A 16444-nucleotide genomic window follows, 5' to 3' on the forward strand; every position below is an offset into this window, starting at 1 on the left:
CTTGAATGATCTTTGAAGGCCATTTTTTTTTTTGCATGGTTTTTACTTATGCAAGCTAATAAGATTTAAATTACTAATAACTGTGAAAATTTGAAATCAAGTGTTTTTTTGAGCTTGAACAGTTTGAACTGCTGTTGGCATTGCGACAACTTCCTTAAAATGACATAAACTTAAATTTGAAGTTAGGCTTTTTAATTTTTTGCTTGTTTACATTTCTAGTGAAATGCAAGCTTTAGAACCAGTGTGTATAACCCTTGGAGATCAACAGACATTATGGGCTTTGGATATCCATGGAAATCTGTGGTTCAGAACTGGTATAGTTTCAAAGAAACCACAAGGAGATGACAACCACTGGTGGCAAGTAGGCACTTTTTTATTTTGCTTTCAGTTTAATCTGACACCCAGGGTTTATTATTTGCATTGTTTTCCCATGAGATTCTAAACATAAAATTCAGTGAATTGTATGATACGTTACAGTACTCTTCATTCAGCGTATTAAAACTTCAGGGTGGTTGTGGTTGAAATCCCTTTTCCTGTCCCCTGTAGAAAAGGGGAAAACAAACACCCCATGGTCATCCAAAGCAGCAGCACAGCAGTTTTCAAGAATACAGGAAATGCTCTACCGGATTGTATCAATGGTGCATGTAGCTTGATATCTTAACAGCTGGCAGTAGGACATGCTGTTTAGTCAAAGCATTCAAGTCTGGCTGCTGAATACAGTCTCTTCTCCTCGTCTTCCAGCACTCATCCCTAGCTAAGTGAAATAAATAATCATTAACCTTGCAAAAATGCTTTAATTACCCCATTTTTCATCAATTGAAGTTTCTTCGAACTACGTGGGTCTGCTTGCTTCAGTCACAGATCTTATGGGTAGAAACAACTCAGTTACTGCAAGTATTTTCTGGCGTTGACTTAGAACTCCTGACTGTTTTCCACAGCTTTACTTGTTTTTCCCCAGAAACTGGAGTGAGGGAAGAGGGGTACAGAAAAATAATTACACAGAAAATCTGTTTACATACTTAACTAAGTTAAAATAATTCCTATTTACATGCATATCTAATCTTTTCTTGGAGATGAGCATCCTGAATAGCTTGATTTTTATTTTTAGGTTGCTGGCAAACTGCTCTTCTTCCTTTCTAGGAGTATCCCAGAGGATTGTCAGCCTAGCTGTTTATGGTAGAACTGAGGCAACTGGTCATTTAGACCTCCTCCTGCCAGGTTTTCACTACGTGATTTAAATTGCTACACTATGCAAATTTCTCTGTTCCTTTTGGGAAACTGTAAATATACCTCTTAGTTTGTAGGGTTTGTGTCTTTAGCGGGAGGGAAGAGATGTTCAGTAGTCCCTAAACAAAGGGCTTTCTTAAAATACAGAATTTGAAGTGGATTGCTGGGTAGGATTGTGTTGTGAGTTGATGTTTAATATAGATTCTGGTTATTATCAAGACTTATTTCATCAGAAGTAATTATTATAATTAGTAATTATTTTTCCCTTCCCACACTTAGAAGCTTTCTAAACTCATGATAGATATCCTGTACAAAAAGTGTGTGCATGCGCACACACACAAAAAAAGCCTTTGGTGGAAGATTCTGTGGTTCCCCCCAAGCTTAGTTAACCATCAAGAACCGTTTTTTTCCTCTTCTCTTCCCCCTCAGGTAAGCATCACCGATTATGTAGTGTTTGACCAGTGCAGCCTGTTTCAGACGATAATCCAGGCAACTCACACAGTGGCAACAGCAGCTCAGGCACCTGTAGAGAAGGTGGCTGACAAACTTCGAATGGCATTTTGGTCACAGCAGCTTCAGTGTCAACCCAGCCTCCTTGGAGTTAATGGCAGTGGAGTCTGGATCTCTTCAGGCAAAAATGAGTTCCATGTAGCAAAGGGAAACTTAATAGGTGGGTGTGCTTTTGCATCTAATATTTTTAAGTTAAGAAAAATAAATAGGAAAAAGTAGCTAACTACAGTTTGGTCACCATGAGAATTATCCATGGTGAGTCAGGGGAGCTTTAATGAAACAACTTTGTTTAAAAACTAAATTAAATAATTCTTTGACAGTTGGTTTGTATATTTTCCCTTCTGAAGGGAAATATTTTTCATGAAAAATTCATTGTCCACAAGTGAACAAGTGCACAAGTTACCCCTTTTAGTACCTATGTTTGTCTTTTCTCTGGGATCAGAAGGCAATTTTATGCTATTGTACCTGTTATATCTAGCACAGTGGAGTCTGGTTCATGATCAGTGTTATTATGCAGAGCAATAATGTTATGGTGTTACAGTGATAATAGGAATTGCTTTATTTATATTTCTAGGTATATTTCCCAAAACAGAACTTTAATTTAGTTCTCTTATTTGATCAGATTAACACAAAGAGTAGACATATAATATTGTCTATTTAAACTCATCACCCATTTGGCCTCCTGTTGAAGACCATTAATCTTTTCCTTTCTCATCTTATGCATTCCCCGTTCTTTATGTGTGCGTCCCTGCGCGTGTGTGTGCACACGGAAATGTATGTGTGTCAGGAGGTTTTCTTCCCCAGGAACAGATACTAAAAGATTTGCGTAAAAAAATCTGTCTAGATATTTGAATTCTAATAGAAAATTAACTTTCTCACTGATGACACTCTGTTCTTTCCTTTCAGGCACTTACTGGAATAATATTGTGCCTCGTGGTACTGCTTCTGCCACAAAATGGATTTTTGTGTTGGCTTCTGCAGCTTCATCTAAAGAAGGTTAGTGCAAGCACATAATGCCTGACTTTAAATACAGTGGAACTGATGGTGTAAGTAATTAAATACCATGAGTTACTTCAGGCTTTGGGTGCCTTTTCTGTATGCAGGGATCTAAAACATCTGAGAAGTAAGGTGGAAACACATCTGTAAAACCTGTAGAGATAAAAAGTCGTATCATTCACTCTGTTACCTTTGGTGTGGACTGACATCCAACAGAGAAATGGAGAGTCCTTTAGGAGCAGTAACTTTCTAACTTGCTGCAGCATGAATTGCCAGAATTTATTAATATGAAGTCCTGGAGCATGCTTTGCAGGAATGCCTGTATTGACCAGCTACTTCTCCTGTCGGTGCAGTTAACTGCAGCAGAATCGCACATTTTATTGGTAAAACTATAAACACGCTGAAGAATTCTACTGTTAGATAATGCAAGTGCTAACTATTGTAACCAAGCGTGCTAGTTTTATTGGCAAAAATTTGTGATATAGAACTGGGAAGGGAAGGTATGCTGTTTTTCTGAGGCAATAATCAAGGAAACAGAAGAGCAAAAGAACTGTTAGGTATGTCTTCTCCCTCTTAGTTTCTTCAAATGAGTTTTTTTTCAAATGAAATCACTTGCTACTTAACTGACATAAGGGGGGGGGAGAAATACGTAAGTGCTTAAATAAGCACTTAGGATGCTTATTTGTACTTGAAAATCTTAATCTAAGATCTTTAGTTTTGTCTTCAAATGTACTGATTGTTTTCAGAGGAAGTGTTAGCTTTCTCAGAGTGGATTAGCAATGATTTTAATAACAGAAATGTCCTTACCATAGGAAGCTTTTTGTGGCTGTGCCAAAGCAACAAGGATCTGTTTTGTGTCAGTGATCAGAATCCTCAGTTTCGTCCTTCTACGGTGCAGCTGCCACCGGAGGTTGAAATGGTGCACTATTCTGCCTGCCAGGATGCCATCTGGGGTTTGGATAGTCTTGGGCAGATATTTATCAGAACACTTTCATCCAGCTGTCCAACAGGGATGCATTGGACAAAATTGGATCTCTCTCAACTAGGTATGACATTTTTATTGAGTAGACTGTCTGTTAACTCTTAGCAGACAGTCTGTATTTTCATTCAGAAGTGTATTTGGTTTATTGATCTGAAGTATAACATTTATTGGAGTAAACAGTACCTTACAATAATGGTCATCGCAGCAGAGGACTGTAAAACACGTGGACCAACTTACTGCTTTCAGGCAATGTTTCATTTATCTTTTTGCTGGAGACAGCATGTTCGCTGTTTGCAAGATGCTTTATATGCATTTGTGCTTCTTATAGTTTGTCAGTGAGACCACGCGACCTGACGCAGTGCTGTGCAGATGTACCAGTAGCTTTAACTAGTCCAGTTCTTGTACTACAAGTGGTGTAACCATAATCATGTGGCCCTGGGCAGTTCCATACTCAAAGCCCTGTATTTTGTGGGTAAATGTGCTCTTAACAGAGTGGCTAAAGCTTCCTTAGGATCTTGTTAAGGAAAAATTTTGCTCGGAGTTGCATCATCCATACATGATACAGATGATGACACTCTAATGTTTGGATTGATAGCGATCTAATGATTCAGCATAATGTCAAGAATGTGCTGCTGTTTAACTGCCCCTTTTTGTTTGGTTAGGAATAAGACCAAGGTTGGTTGACCACATTTTGATCATTAAAATATCCTCCCAGTTTGGCTCTTTTCATCAGAGATAAGGTTAATCTGGCCACTTGACAGCTTCACTAGTATTATTCCAATTGGATTTATTTCTTTAATAATCTGAATATCTGCTAGAATATTTTTTCTCTTAGTGCTAATCTGTTTCAAGAGAAGGTTTAAAAAAAAAAAAGAACATGCTAATATTAAACTGTTTCGCACATTTTCAATTTTTAATGGCAGTATTCATGATTGGCCTGACAAGCAATTTTATCTTTTGTATACTTTACATAAAACTTTTTAGAGAGTCTTTTAAAGATATTTTATTTGCCAGTTGCAAAACAGGTTTTCCAGACCTGATGCATTGCTTCCAAATCGCCAATCTTACTGTAGTTTAAGCGATAATCAATGCTTTTACCTTCACTGACCTACAGGATAGTTTTGTCTGTACTGTCCTTTTCATCTTGCTTAGTAGAGCTTGAAGTTTTCCTCAAGATACTGTTACTTTCCAGCGGTTTAGGTAATAACTGTGAAACTGAAATAATAAATAGCTTCTTGCTATTGTCTGAAAATCTCAAAAGGTTCTAATGGAAGTGAGTGCTAGCCGACTGTATTATCTGGCTTGTTCACTTTAGCCATGCTGGGGTTCAACCATTACATTCAGCTGTTCCTGTTAGTTTCATGGCACTCTCAGTGTGGTGATACTACAGAAATCTGGGGTCAGGAAATATTTCAGACACCACACTTTACCTGTCATTGTGAGCTAATAATTAAGAATGCAGGAAATTTCCTGTTTTTTCTCCAATTAAAGGCATGTGGTAGATGACTGCTGACAAGATGGTACGTAATATAAGAGACTTGATTTGCTCTAATGGGGCTGAAGAAATTAGAGAATCATTGCTATTGTTGAAATGTAGTCTGCCTTCACTCCTCAAACATTAAGACTGTGAATTGGAGGAAAAAAGAGCAAGTTGCTGTAAAATGAAATTCAGAAATCTGTGTGGAAGTGATCAGGTTGCCAGCATTTATGTTGAAATATTCATATTATGTTGTTAGTATCTTCCTCTTGCCTTTACACTATGTACTGAGAGTAGTATCTAGTAAATTATTTTGATTAGGGTTCCACTATCATTATCAAGGTTTCTAAACACAGTAGAATGACCTTTAGGTTTCCACTGTAAACAGTGTCTCTGAATCACACTTCTTCTTTCTAAACAGTGGATGAATGTGGTTAGCATGCCCTTCTCCTAACATAAAAACAGTAAGTGGGAGGAGGGAGAAACCCCAAAACATTTACATAAGGGCTGCATTTTTGAATATCAAGTTGTACTGCAGACGTAAATAATATCAGCTATGCCGAGTAGGTGATATGTGATTCCGTGCGCGAGAGCTCTGGTGCTGCTTTGGATCGAAACATTTCAACAGCTGAGACGACATGTGACAAAGCCATCACGGCTAGGTGTACTTTAACACGGAATCATGAGGTTTTAAATAAAAGTTTGACTTTGCTGAATGTCAGGCCTCTCTACCTGTAATAGAGATTTGTTCTCTTCCCGAAGCAGTAGAAGTTTTTGTGCGTAGTTGTGCTCTGTATGCTATTTTATAATAAGAAGCTGCATGATTAAAGGGAATTCTGGGGTGAGATGAGCTAACTCAAATTCCTTTGATTCAGAAAGTTAAATAACTTTGGTTGACAAGGAGATCTGTTTACAATTTCAGGTAACTAAAAGATAAAGCTGTGTAGTCCTGCTGTTCCCTGTTCTTTCCCCCAGCAAGCCTTACTGAATATTGCCTTCTGCAGAAAGAAGTGCTTTGAACCCCTACTCTGGGGGATAAAATTGTACCCTCTCTTTAAGGAGCAATGTACTTTGCAGGGATTTGTTGCCAGATTCACATCACAGAAGAGAAAACTGTTACCAAGAATGGGATATCCCAAGCACTGCTGGCATGTTCAATCAGCCGGCAAGGCCTATTTTTAGAGTCTTTAGTTTGGAGTACAACCAGAGCATTCCTTCTGTAGTATATCTGTCATGATTGAGTCTTTTTCTGTAGAACATGTTTTCCATTACTTAGTATTGTGTTGTCCCAATGCTGGGAGGAAAAAAACAATCAAATGTTACGTATATTACATCACATGGCTATTTTGAAATGAATATAAAAGAACAAGAGTTCCAGCTGGCCATTAACTAGCAGTTCTCTATCTTTACAACCTTTTGGTAGCAAGGCTGCTGGGTGTGATTTGGTATGCAAAAAAAAAAAATCCAAAACATACTTTTTTGGGAGCTTTGTTTCCAGTGTGCTGACTTACATAGGGTTAAAATACTGCAGCACTTCTGACATAAATGTAATAAATATGTACGCTAAATATAAACCCATTTGAAAATCAGCTTCTTTATTTACAGATGTGACAGTGGTATGTTAACACTGAGATGCATAATCCATATGCTCCTGTATTTTTAAAGTGCTGGTAGCATTAGGAGTGTTCAATGCTGAATGTATTACTAGACCAATACCATGAAAAACATAAGCATGGCCAGCTACAGAGAAAAGTTCATATTAGGTCATGTGAAAGTTTGTCTAGGCGCTGATAACGTTTGTTACAGATTTTTTTCCCTGCTTGAATTCAGTTATTTTAATAGCATATTTTTAGTGTGCTTTAAAAATGGCAGTATCCTGTGACTAAAACATTTATTTTTAGATTGAAGAGAAAAATGCCTTACATATACTACCTGTTGGTGTTATTCATTGTATGCGGTGATTTTTCTCTCACAAGCTTGTAATCATCTTTATGTGCCTGTGTTTAAATGTAGCTTAATACAGTCAAGTCTAAATAAAGGTGCTCATTATTAGCTGAATGTAACAGAAAAATGTCAGGTTGCTAATAACCTCTTTGTTGATAGGTGCCATAAAGCTGATCAGCTTGTCCTGTGGAAATCAGCATGTTTGGGCCTGTGACACCAGTGGTGGTGTTTATTTCCGTGTAGGAACCCAGCCTCTTAACCCGAGTTTGATGCTTCCTGCATGGATAATGATTGAGCCACCTATACAGGTAAAATGCTGATTTTAATTCTTTGTAACACAGTGGTTTAGCTCGGCGCCTGTGGAAAGGAGTAATTTAACATTCAGGGAAAACAATAGATTTAAATGTGTAGCTTAAACTTCTGTCACACACGTTCAATTTCAACAGGACTTAGCTTCACAAACAAGCAAAACAACAGCAAAACGGTCTGTATAATGTGCTCTGAATATGCTGCCTTATCACTCTTAATCATTCCAAGTACATCTAATGCTTATAAATACCTTTTTTTTTTTTTCCAAAAATGATTATTTTCCTTTTCCCATCCTTAATGAAAAACTTCTATTATAGTAACACAGCAGCTTTATAGGCACGTAGTGGAATGCAGCCTTGAACTGTATACTGAGTACCTACTTGTACGGTAGCCAAGAGGCTAGACTGGCAAACAGCACAAAGCAGAGGGTGTGGGAAGGCTCTGCTCACATGGCATGGTACTGAAGTGCCTCCCTCCCTCTTCCTTTATCCTCACCCCTGTGAGTCTGGGGTGCTTGCCAGGATGCTGTGCCTGGATCTAGGGACTTTCCTTATCATCCGGTGGTTAGTCAGCGTGCCGTACAATTGCAGCTCTTCTCCCTTATTCCCAGAATTGGCAAATAAGATAACCGTTCTACCTGCCAGCTGGGAGAAGCAGAGTGGAAATAAACCTCCTAAAGTACACTAGGAGCATATTTTCTGGATATAATGAATGGACAAAATATGTTTCTCCTGTGTCTGGTTTCTCATCTAATCTCCCCTTAAACCTGGGTGCTGCTCTATTACTTTACACATTCCACAGTTTAACTTGCAGTTCTGTATCAGGGCTCGGGACTGCTGTAAAAGAGTTGACCTCTGAGTACTGATTTCATTCTTTGCTCCCTGGCACGAAATCAGTTGAGCTGTCTGCTGATCTAGCATAGTAGCACTAGATGTGTTTGCATACTTGATTTACATTTTACAATGTTACAGAACTATTTCTGAAGATTTTGAAATATGTGGTACTTCTGAAGGGTCATATTAAGAAATAAGAGTCAATCTCTGGCAGTGGAGTTGCAATAGGTGATTTATTTTTTACATCATTCCCTTTTACTTCTGCTTGCCTCTTAACAGCCAATTATTAGCTCCTCCTGTGAATCTCGGGGGCGTAGCAGCAAACAAGGCCAGGAAAACAGGAAAATGAAACTGCAGATTTGCATCTCATCAATTAGCTCAGCACTGGTTAAACTAGTCCTTCTGTGCTGGGAATGTGGTCAATCAGACCTGGAGAAATGGCATCTTGTTTTTGCAGAATAGCAGAACAGGCTGATAAATTAGCACTAAACCACCTGAGTGATGGCTGTCGCAACAAGGGGTAGATTACACTGCTCATTCTTGTGTGCTGTGGAGTGGGTCTTTCTGATGTAATCTGTAAGATACAAATTTGTCTGCTGATAGGGGACAGGGCAGCAGGAAGAGGAGGCTGAGGATATGAATGATGATGTCTTCCATGAGGATAGTTTTCTTAAAAATTGGGGGGGGAACATATTCCAGGATGTATTCTGCTTAATTGAGTTTGCCAATAGACAGACAATTAAACTTGTGCTTTATATTCTAATGAAAAATGTGTCTAACCAGGAAAATAACCTGAAAGCCTTTCACCACACTGATACTGTTTTGTCTGTACTGAGGACATTCTCTAATCATCTACAGAGGTTGATCAAACTGCTTGATACAAAGCTGTTTACAAGAAGTCGGGATTTGCTGTGGCTCATTATTTAGCAGAGATTTCCTTACGTAGAAAGTCTTTAATTGGACAAGGTTGAATACCATGTTACTTCCTATAGCTTACTGCGGAAGCTGGGTGATGTTGCCATCCAAAATGATAACCTCCTGCTACCCGGAGCATTCTCTTTCTGTTATCTTGCCAACTCCTGACATAGCATATCTAATGAGTCAATGTGAAAGGGCAAAAATTCAAACATCGCCCTTAGAGATGAAAACTCGTGGGCTACATGCTTGTTCTGAGACAATTCCAACACCCTGAAACAAGTAACTAAAGTACCGGGGGAGCAACCACCCATGCTTTTCCAAAGGCTGAATGCAAAATAAGAAAACACGTGAACTTTAAAATTACTTCCAGATACTAGCTCAGTGTCTGGATAACAAATATGACGAAGGATAGCTGAGAAGTGGAGTGTTTGGTGCTTATTAGTAGCTCCTTACTGTTACCTGTCCCTTAACTGAGTTTGATGTACTTCATGCTGCATCACTTCATATTCACAACAACAGAAGTATTGTAAGAAGTATTTGTGAATGGGTCAGTCATCTTCTGTTTGAAGAAGGAAATCAAAATTGTCTTTCACTTGCTTTAAGCACAGAAATACCCTCAGATAATGTAATTTAAAACCAACTATGGATGTTTCATTCCCCAGCAAATGTCAGAGCCAATATGACATGCCGTATCCCAGATCTCATGACTCATGAGCAGCTTGTGAGCAGCTACAGGCTCTGCTTTTACAGTGTCACTTCTTGTTAAAGAAGTGCTGTAATTGCACAGCATCGTTGCACAGCTTCACAAAGGTATTCAGAGACAATAGTTTTGTTAGATTTTTAGAATAGACGTTTGGAATATTTTTTTCACTCAGAGGGTGGTGAGGCACTGGCACAGGCTGCCCGGAGAAGCTGTGGGTGCCCCATCCCTGGAGGTGTTCAAGGCCAGGCTGGATGGGGCTGGGGGCAACCTGGGCTGGTGGGAGGTGTCCCTGCCCATGGCAGGGCGTTGGAACTGGGTGATCTGTAAGGTCCCTTCCAACCCAAAACATTTCAGATTAAATCAGTGAGTCTCTTTTCTTAATCTAGACTGAAACTGTTCTCGTTCGCTGCTTCTCCCTTCATAACTCCTGACTGCACTATTTCTTGATGAAAAAAAGTTGTGTTCTCTGCCCTCCATTGTCTAAAGTGTTGGATAAAATAAATAAGTAGTTGATATTATCACAATATCGTGAACGGTGTAGCTCATATATGTAGGTGTCTTTTCTGCTTCATCTGTTCTGTTCTGTGATCTAAAAATTGAAATCGTGTAGGTAAGCCACTTTTTGGAAGCTATTTTAAGAGCATTGACAAAGCTGATCAAAACTTGATAAAATGGTTTTCATTCAGGAAATGGAAGGTATTCTTCATTCCATCCTTAATATACAGTATAAAACTATTATCTGTTGTAGCATGCCTCAATATACATTACATCTAAATACAAAGAATGAGCAAGCAGTGTAATTATTATTTATGTAGATACTACAGAGTATGTGTATATATACGGGTGCGTGTGTATTTATAAAATTGAATGTTTTCTCAATTTTGTAGCCTGAAAAAATAATAACACAAAATTTAATATAGTCAATAAGACTAATTTGGGTTGTTATTGAGTAGAAGTTAATTAAAAATTAAAAATAATTTTCACCTGAAAAATTGCTTTAAAATATCCCTAAAAGTCGAAGGCCTGTTTGAAAGTAATTCTTTCTCCATTTTGTCTCTGATTTTGGGCACCTACTGAAAAAGATGCAGAAGCAAAATCTTATTTTGAGAATAGCTTGCTTCTTACAAGTAATACTTAACAGTGGCCTTAAGAACCACCTAATCAGATTTATATTAAGGGATTTATATATATTTGCTTATCTCTTAGGTAAGCAAAACTTTTATTTAGGGAGAGCTAAAGGAAACAAGGTTGAGAACTATTTGTAATGAGTTAGCAATCACCTATTGCTTGCAAACAATCAATCTTACTCTAAGAACAGATTAAACATTTTAATTGTCATTTGTTTAGTTGCTTTTCTGTGCTCTTTCGTAACCGGAATTTCTTAGAGTATAGGATCAAAAAAGCTTATTTTATTAAGTCAAGAAGTTTATTTAAATAGCTGTGTAGCTCATCCAAACTGTGGACAGAGAGGGACTTATTTAAAAAGATGTTCACTATTTGGCTACTATGTAAACCTTCCGTTGATTCTTGGTGTAATTCCTAGGATCAGCAGAAGAGTACTGCTTAATGCAGTTTGCCATAAAATGATCTCTTCCAGTACGGGCATTTCAAGTTGGAGGAATTTTTGATTTACTACTCTTCCCATAAACACCCTTCTAATTGTCTTTTTCTACTTCAAGCTTGATATCACAGCTAAGATAAGATAGCCCCTCCTAAGTTAGGAAGAATTCTGATTATTTTTTGCACACAAAGAACAAAACAAACCAAAATTGTGGGTTATTCACACTTTCACTGTCATTTAAAAAAAAAAAAAAAAAAAAAAGCCCCAAACCTCAAAACTAAGAAGCAACCGTTAAAAATGGCATTTGAAATTTCAGGAATTTCTGTTATTCTGCAAGAATCAGTGCACATTAGATTTAATTTCTTTTTCAATACCTTCCTTTTTCTTAATTTATGTTCAGCGTAAGGAGGTTGGTTGTGCCCTGCAGATGTTGGGTGACTTGTTAGAAATAGCTGCCATGATCTTTGTTTCCTTTCCTCTCTTTAATTAGAGTTCTGCCTGCCTTAGAGTGGAGACTTCTCTTACACTGCCGTCTGCCTTGCCTTTGCATTTTCCCTATTACTTTTAGGGCCAGTTCTGCGTTAGGTGGTACTGAGCGGATGAAGTGATGAGCACATCTTGGTAGGTGCCAAAATCAAAGCTTAACTGTAGGGGGGATTCTTTTTGAAATAATCATTCAAGGATATTTGGAGGATGAGGGATTTTTTCTGTGGAGAATACTGTGTTTTTTTTACTTCAGAATCATCCAGGCTAGTGCTGAAAATACTTGCCATGGAAAAGTCTGTTATTTGTAGTGCATAATCCACATGACTGCTCTTTTCAAGTCGGATTGTTTTCATGAGCACTACATAGCTTGCGCTACCTACATGTTGCACAGATGTAACTGATGTGAGTTCTGCTTTGGCATGGTAAGACAAGATGTTCAGAAAGTATCTTTTATTAGACTAATTCTATTTAGGCTGGGAAGGTAAAATACTCATTCAAACTTCTGGTTATCGGTAGACCAGACTAGCTGGTCTGTTGTTCCATATATCTTTGCTCATGTAAGGCCTCCTGAAGATATTAGGGGGGAGAGGATTTTCGTGGAGGACTGCTGTTTTCAAGAAGATGTAAGGAAAACCTGTATTTGGCAGTAGAGTAGCTGTTTCGAGGTGGGTTGTAAATAAGCGTGTGAGATCAGAGCTCCTGCTGCAGTGTATTTTGTTTAACTGATTCAGAATACCATAATGTTTAACTTGAAACATATACAATTCTTCACAGCCATGTGCCTTTCTTATAGGTTACATAAAAAGTTTTTTAGGTGCTAAAAAAATGCACCTTCAGCATTTTTAGTAAAGTCGTCTCACGCTGATTCCACTGCTCAGTTCAGTGCTTATTACCTTCCGTTTTGTTGCAAGTTAGGAAAACTGTTGCCACTATATTTCTCAGTATTTTTCTGCTTTGGAGTTTTAGCCTTCTGGTATTTGTTTTAAGGCACTGCTATCGTCGTGTTCAGAAAAGCGTACATGTAGCCTGTCACATTAGATAGCAATTGTTATCAGTACCAGAAGCCTCCGATCACAAAAAGGGTGCACAAAATGAGATACACCCAGAAAACTGAGTAGACGATTTTTCCATATCCTTTTGAAATATGATTTTAAGGTGGTGCTTTTGCTTTTCAACAAGACTTAACTTACACTGAAAACAGAAACAGTGGGAAGGAGAATCTTTCATTTTCATGCTTTCATTTGTTCAGTACTAGTAACACCCTCAAATCTGGGCTCTTCCAGTGTGCCTGTACTTCTGTTAGCTAATACACAATTTAATTATTTTACAGAGAGAGATAATTTCAGTTACTTTATCTACCGTTCTGAAAGCTAAATATATTTCTCAATGTTGAGTCTTGAGAGTTTCAGAATTACTCAAAAATAAAAACGTTCAGGTAATTGTATAAAAAAAAAATCATTGGTAAAGGATACAGGACTCGATTTAGCAAGCATGTGCCTTGATTTCAGTGGAACTATTCTCATGTTTGAAAGCAGTGATATCCTGAAGTATTTATAAATAGAAGACCCTGAAAAGTGATTTGAGAGGTGGTCATAAGAAATTACTTCTGCTAGTATAAATTGAGTGTTTTTTTTTTGTTTCTATGTTTTTTTCATTAAAGCTGCTGTTTGTGAATTCTGGTTAGAGCACTTTTTATTGCTTTTCGTGTGACTGAACTTCAGCTTATCTCATTTTAAAATCTGCGGGAGGCTGGATACAGTTTAGTAACCAAGGGCTTGGCTTCTGTGGAGTAATTTGGGCAGCGGAGACAGTACTGACAGTGAGAGGACTTCAGCAAACCCAAAGTCCACAATGAGTAAGGAGCCGGCCTGGGACAATGGGTGGGCACATCCAACCCTTTTTCCTTGAGTGAGGAGCTCGGGGCCCCCTCCACGGTGTGGTGCTGAGCAGCATCCCCCTGTTTGAGCAGAACGGGTGCCAGCAACCAGATCAGGCTAGTGGGCCTTGTGCTCGGTTGCCTTCCCAGGAAGCTGTCTGGCTGGGCTGTGGTGTTTCCCTCTGCCCTGGTGGCCCGTCCTACAGACCTGTCACGTAGCCTGGTGCTATCTATCCTTTGCCCTACTGAACCCGAGCCTAATGCAGCCAGGGAGCAGGCAAGGAAGAGGAAGTTGGACTCTGTACTCTTGTGAATGCATCCTCCGCCTGGGAGGCAATGATCTGATTTCTGACCCTCAACCCCCTGCAATACTATTGTTTTTGTCCCGGTAGCATAACACGTTTCAGAGCCTTGTGTTTGGGAGCCACACCTCACCTGGGACAGAAATCAGTCTGCAGCTTCGGCGCTGGATGAGTGCTGCTAGATGAGGGAGTAGCAACTGTTATATCCCGAGTGCATCCCCAGTATTTCGGAGGCTTACAGTGCACATTTTGAATCCTGACAGATTGTAACTTTCCAGAATGTCACAAGGTCACTCTTTGTTTAAAGAACAAAACAAAACAAAACCTCCTACCAGTAAGTTCTTGGGGTTTTGTTTTAATGATTCCCCCCCCTACACACAAACTCCAGTTATGTAAGTGAATTATATCACTTAAAGGTTATGGGCATTTGTAAAACAAGGCAGTATTTCTGTTCCTGTCAGGGGCATGTGGCATTTTCATCAGAAATGTGTTAAATGACATGGAGCAACACTAAGATGCAAAATGGCAGAGAAACCATGAGTTTGATAACTGAGAGTTGTCAAAGCAGAGATGAGGCTGAATTTACAAATGCATTTGTGTTTTTACTGTACAGAAATGTTTTACTTTCCTTGGTAAGGCTTTTAAATTTCAAAACCTACAGGCACGCACTTCTCTTAGCATAAAATGCAGGAGAGGGTGTTTTACTGATGCTCATTAAACTTGTTTTAAAACAAAACAAAAAACCTGAAATGCCCTGGTTTTCAGAGCCTTGCTTATCAAGGTTTTTATTACCTTGTACTACATTATGTTCTGTTTCATGCAAAGTTATTGCATGTAGCGTTGTGTATTTCTATAAAGACATAGTCGTTCTCATCTTAACATTTTAACTTCTTAGTTCGCTATTAAAAAAAAAAAAAACACACACACCTGTAGTCTTAATTATAAAATGTTGTGTAGGGCATTATAGGCTGTCTGTAACCTTAGGTGTAAGACAGTGTGACCAGAAGACAGCTGGGCAAATCAACAGACTAGGCTCATGGTTTGAATGGTCTTTGCATTATTATTATTATTTTAATTGCTTGTAAAGAACAGTTGTTGTGCTACATATTCTGAAAGTATTTTGCGGACCTGCTAGAGCTTCACCACGTTAAATAGTCACATGGATTTGGCATGATCTTTTCTTGGATTCTATGCCATATGTGTGTGTGCAAAATATCTTTTGCATATCCCTATGAGAAAAACACTTGGAATGAAAATTGACAGATGAGTTGACAGAGGTGAGAGGTCAAGAAAACTGCCTGCATGCCTTTTGCCCTTTCTTGGTTGTGCGAGCCATAGACTGGAGGTATCGAGCTAAGGCTCGTGTCTGTTTACTCACTGCAGGCACAAACTGGGGGAAGGAGTCATGTTGTTATTCTAAGGCTTCTGAGGAAAATAAAGCTCCAGTTTTTCAGTCAATAAATAACCTTTCTCTGACAATTCTGTGGCAGCATTACTGAAAAACATGGAGCTTCAAGGAAGACTAAACATAGATTCATAACCTTTCCTGCTCTTGTATGCTGCCTTGAACTTTTCTACAGAGAAAAAAGGGGCACTTGGTTTAGCGAGTTGTTCTGCTCCTCAAAGTCTGAATGCAAAACGTTCTGGTCAGTATTGCTCCTGCGTTGCTCGTGCTTGGTTGTTATCTCCAATGGTGGAAGTGATTTACAACTGCCATACAAATGGAGCCCTGAAAACAATATGCAGCGGTCGGGTCTGTATCAAGGAGTCTCTCTAAGCTGCAGTATGTATTTGTCATGCCAGTTAATAAGGTCTGGGTGTCTGTTAGCCATCAGAACAGTCGGATGAATCTGATCTACATACAGATAGTGCTCAACAGTGTGGGAAATTGCTCTGATGTGATATTCTTACAGCCTGGCCCGGAGCAGCTGAAGGTATTTCTGTTTTATGAAGGTGAGTAGAGCATTCATGCCTTCATGCTGCTTGTAGCCACCAAACCATTATTTAAAAAAATGAAGTGGGGGGTGGAGGTGGACAGGCTGAGAACGTTCTGTTTAGTCTTCCTCACCCTCAGTGTTTGCAGCAGAAAAGAGATAGTGGAGGTCTGCTGATACATGGACTCTAATTCTGAAAAGTGACTTGGAAAATGTTCTGATGCATTTTTTGTGTGCATGTGGTTTTTGGCCTTTCCGCCTTGACAAGGAAATGAACCGGTGTGGTTTGGGTTCATCTGTAGCTGAAGCAGTTACAGTAAGGCAAAACTTCAGAGTCCAGGGGTGAAAACTGCATTAGTTTCTACTTTGGATTTTGTTGGATACCA

The 16444-nt window shown here is 38.8% G+C and overlaps 1 protein-coding gene across 6 annotated transcripts in view; it reads left to right on the plus strand.

The window, feature by feature from the left end:
- TECPR2 (tectonin beta-propeller repeat containing 2) overlaps positions 1 to 16444 on the plus strand; it is a 44810-nt gene that overhangs the window by 20014 nt on the left and 8352 nt on the right. For all 6 annotated transcript variants that reach the window (XR_010832009.1, XR_010832010.1, XM_066998350.1 and 3 more), the window contains 5 exons: positions 220 to 361; positions 1657 to 1897; positions 2644 to 2733; positions 3546 to 3779; positions 7296 to 7444. Coding sequence is in view for 4 of the 6 variants with exons in the window: in XM_066998350.1 (XP_066854451.1) it covers positions 220 to 361; positions 1657 to 1897; positions 2644 to 2733; positions 3546 to 3779; positions 7296 to 7444 (856 nt within the window). In the remaining 2 variants the exon portion in view is untranslated. The remainder of the gene's footprint in view (positions 1 to 219; positions 362 to 1656; positions 1898 to 2643; positions 2734 to 3545; positions 3780 to 7295; positions 7445 to 16444) is intronic.

Source organism: Anser cygnoides, chromosome 5, assembly GCF_040182565.1.
Source record: "Anser cygnoides isolate HZ-2024a breed goose chromosome 5, Taihu_goose_T2T_genome, whole genome shotgun sequence".
In the NCBI taxonomy this organism is placed as follows: Eukaryota; Metazoa; Chordata; class Aves; order Anseriformes; family Anatidae; genus Anser; species Anser cygnoides.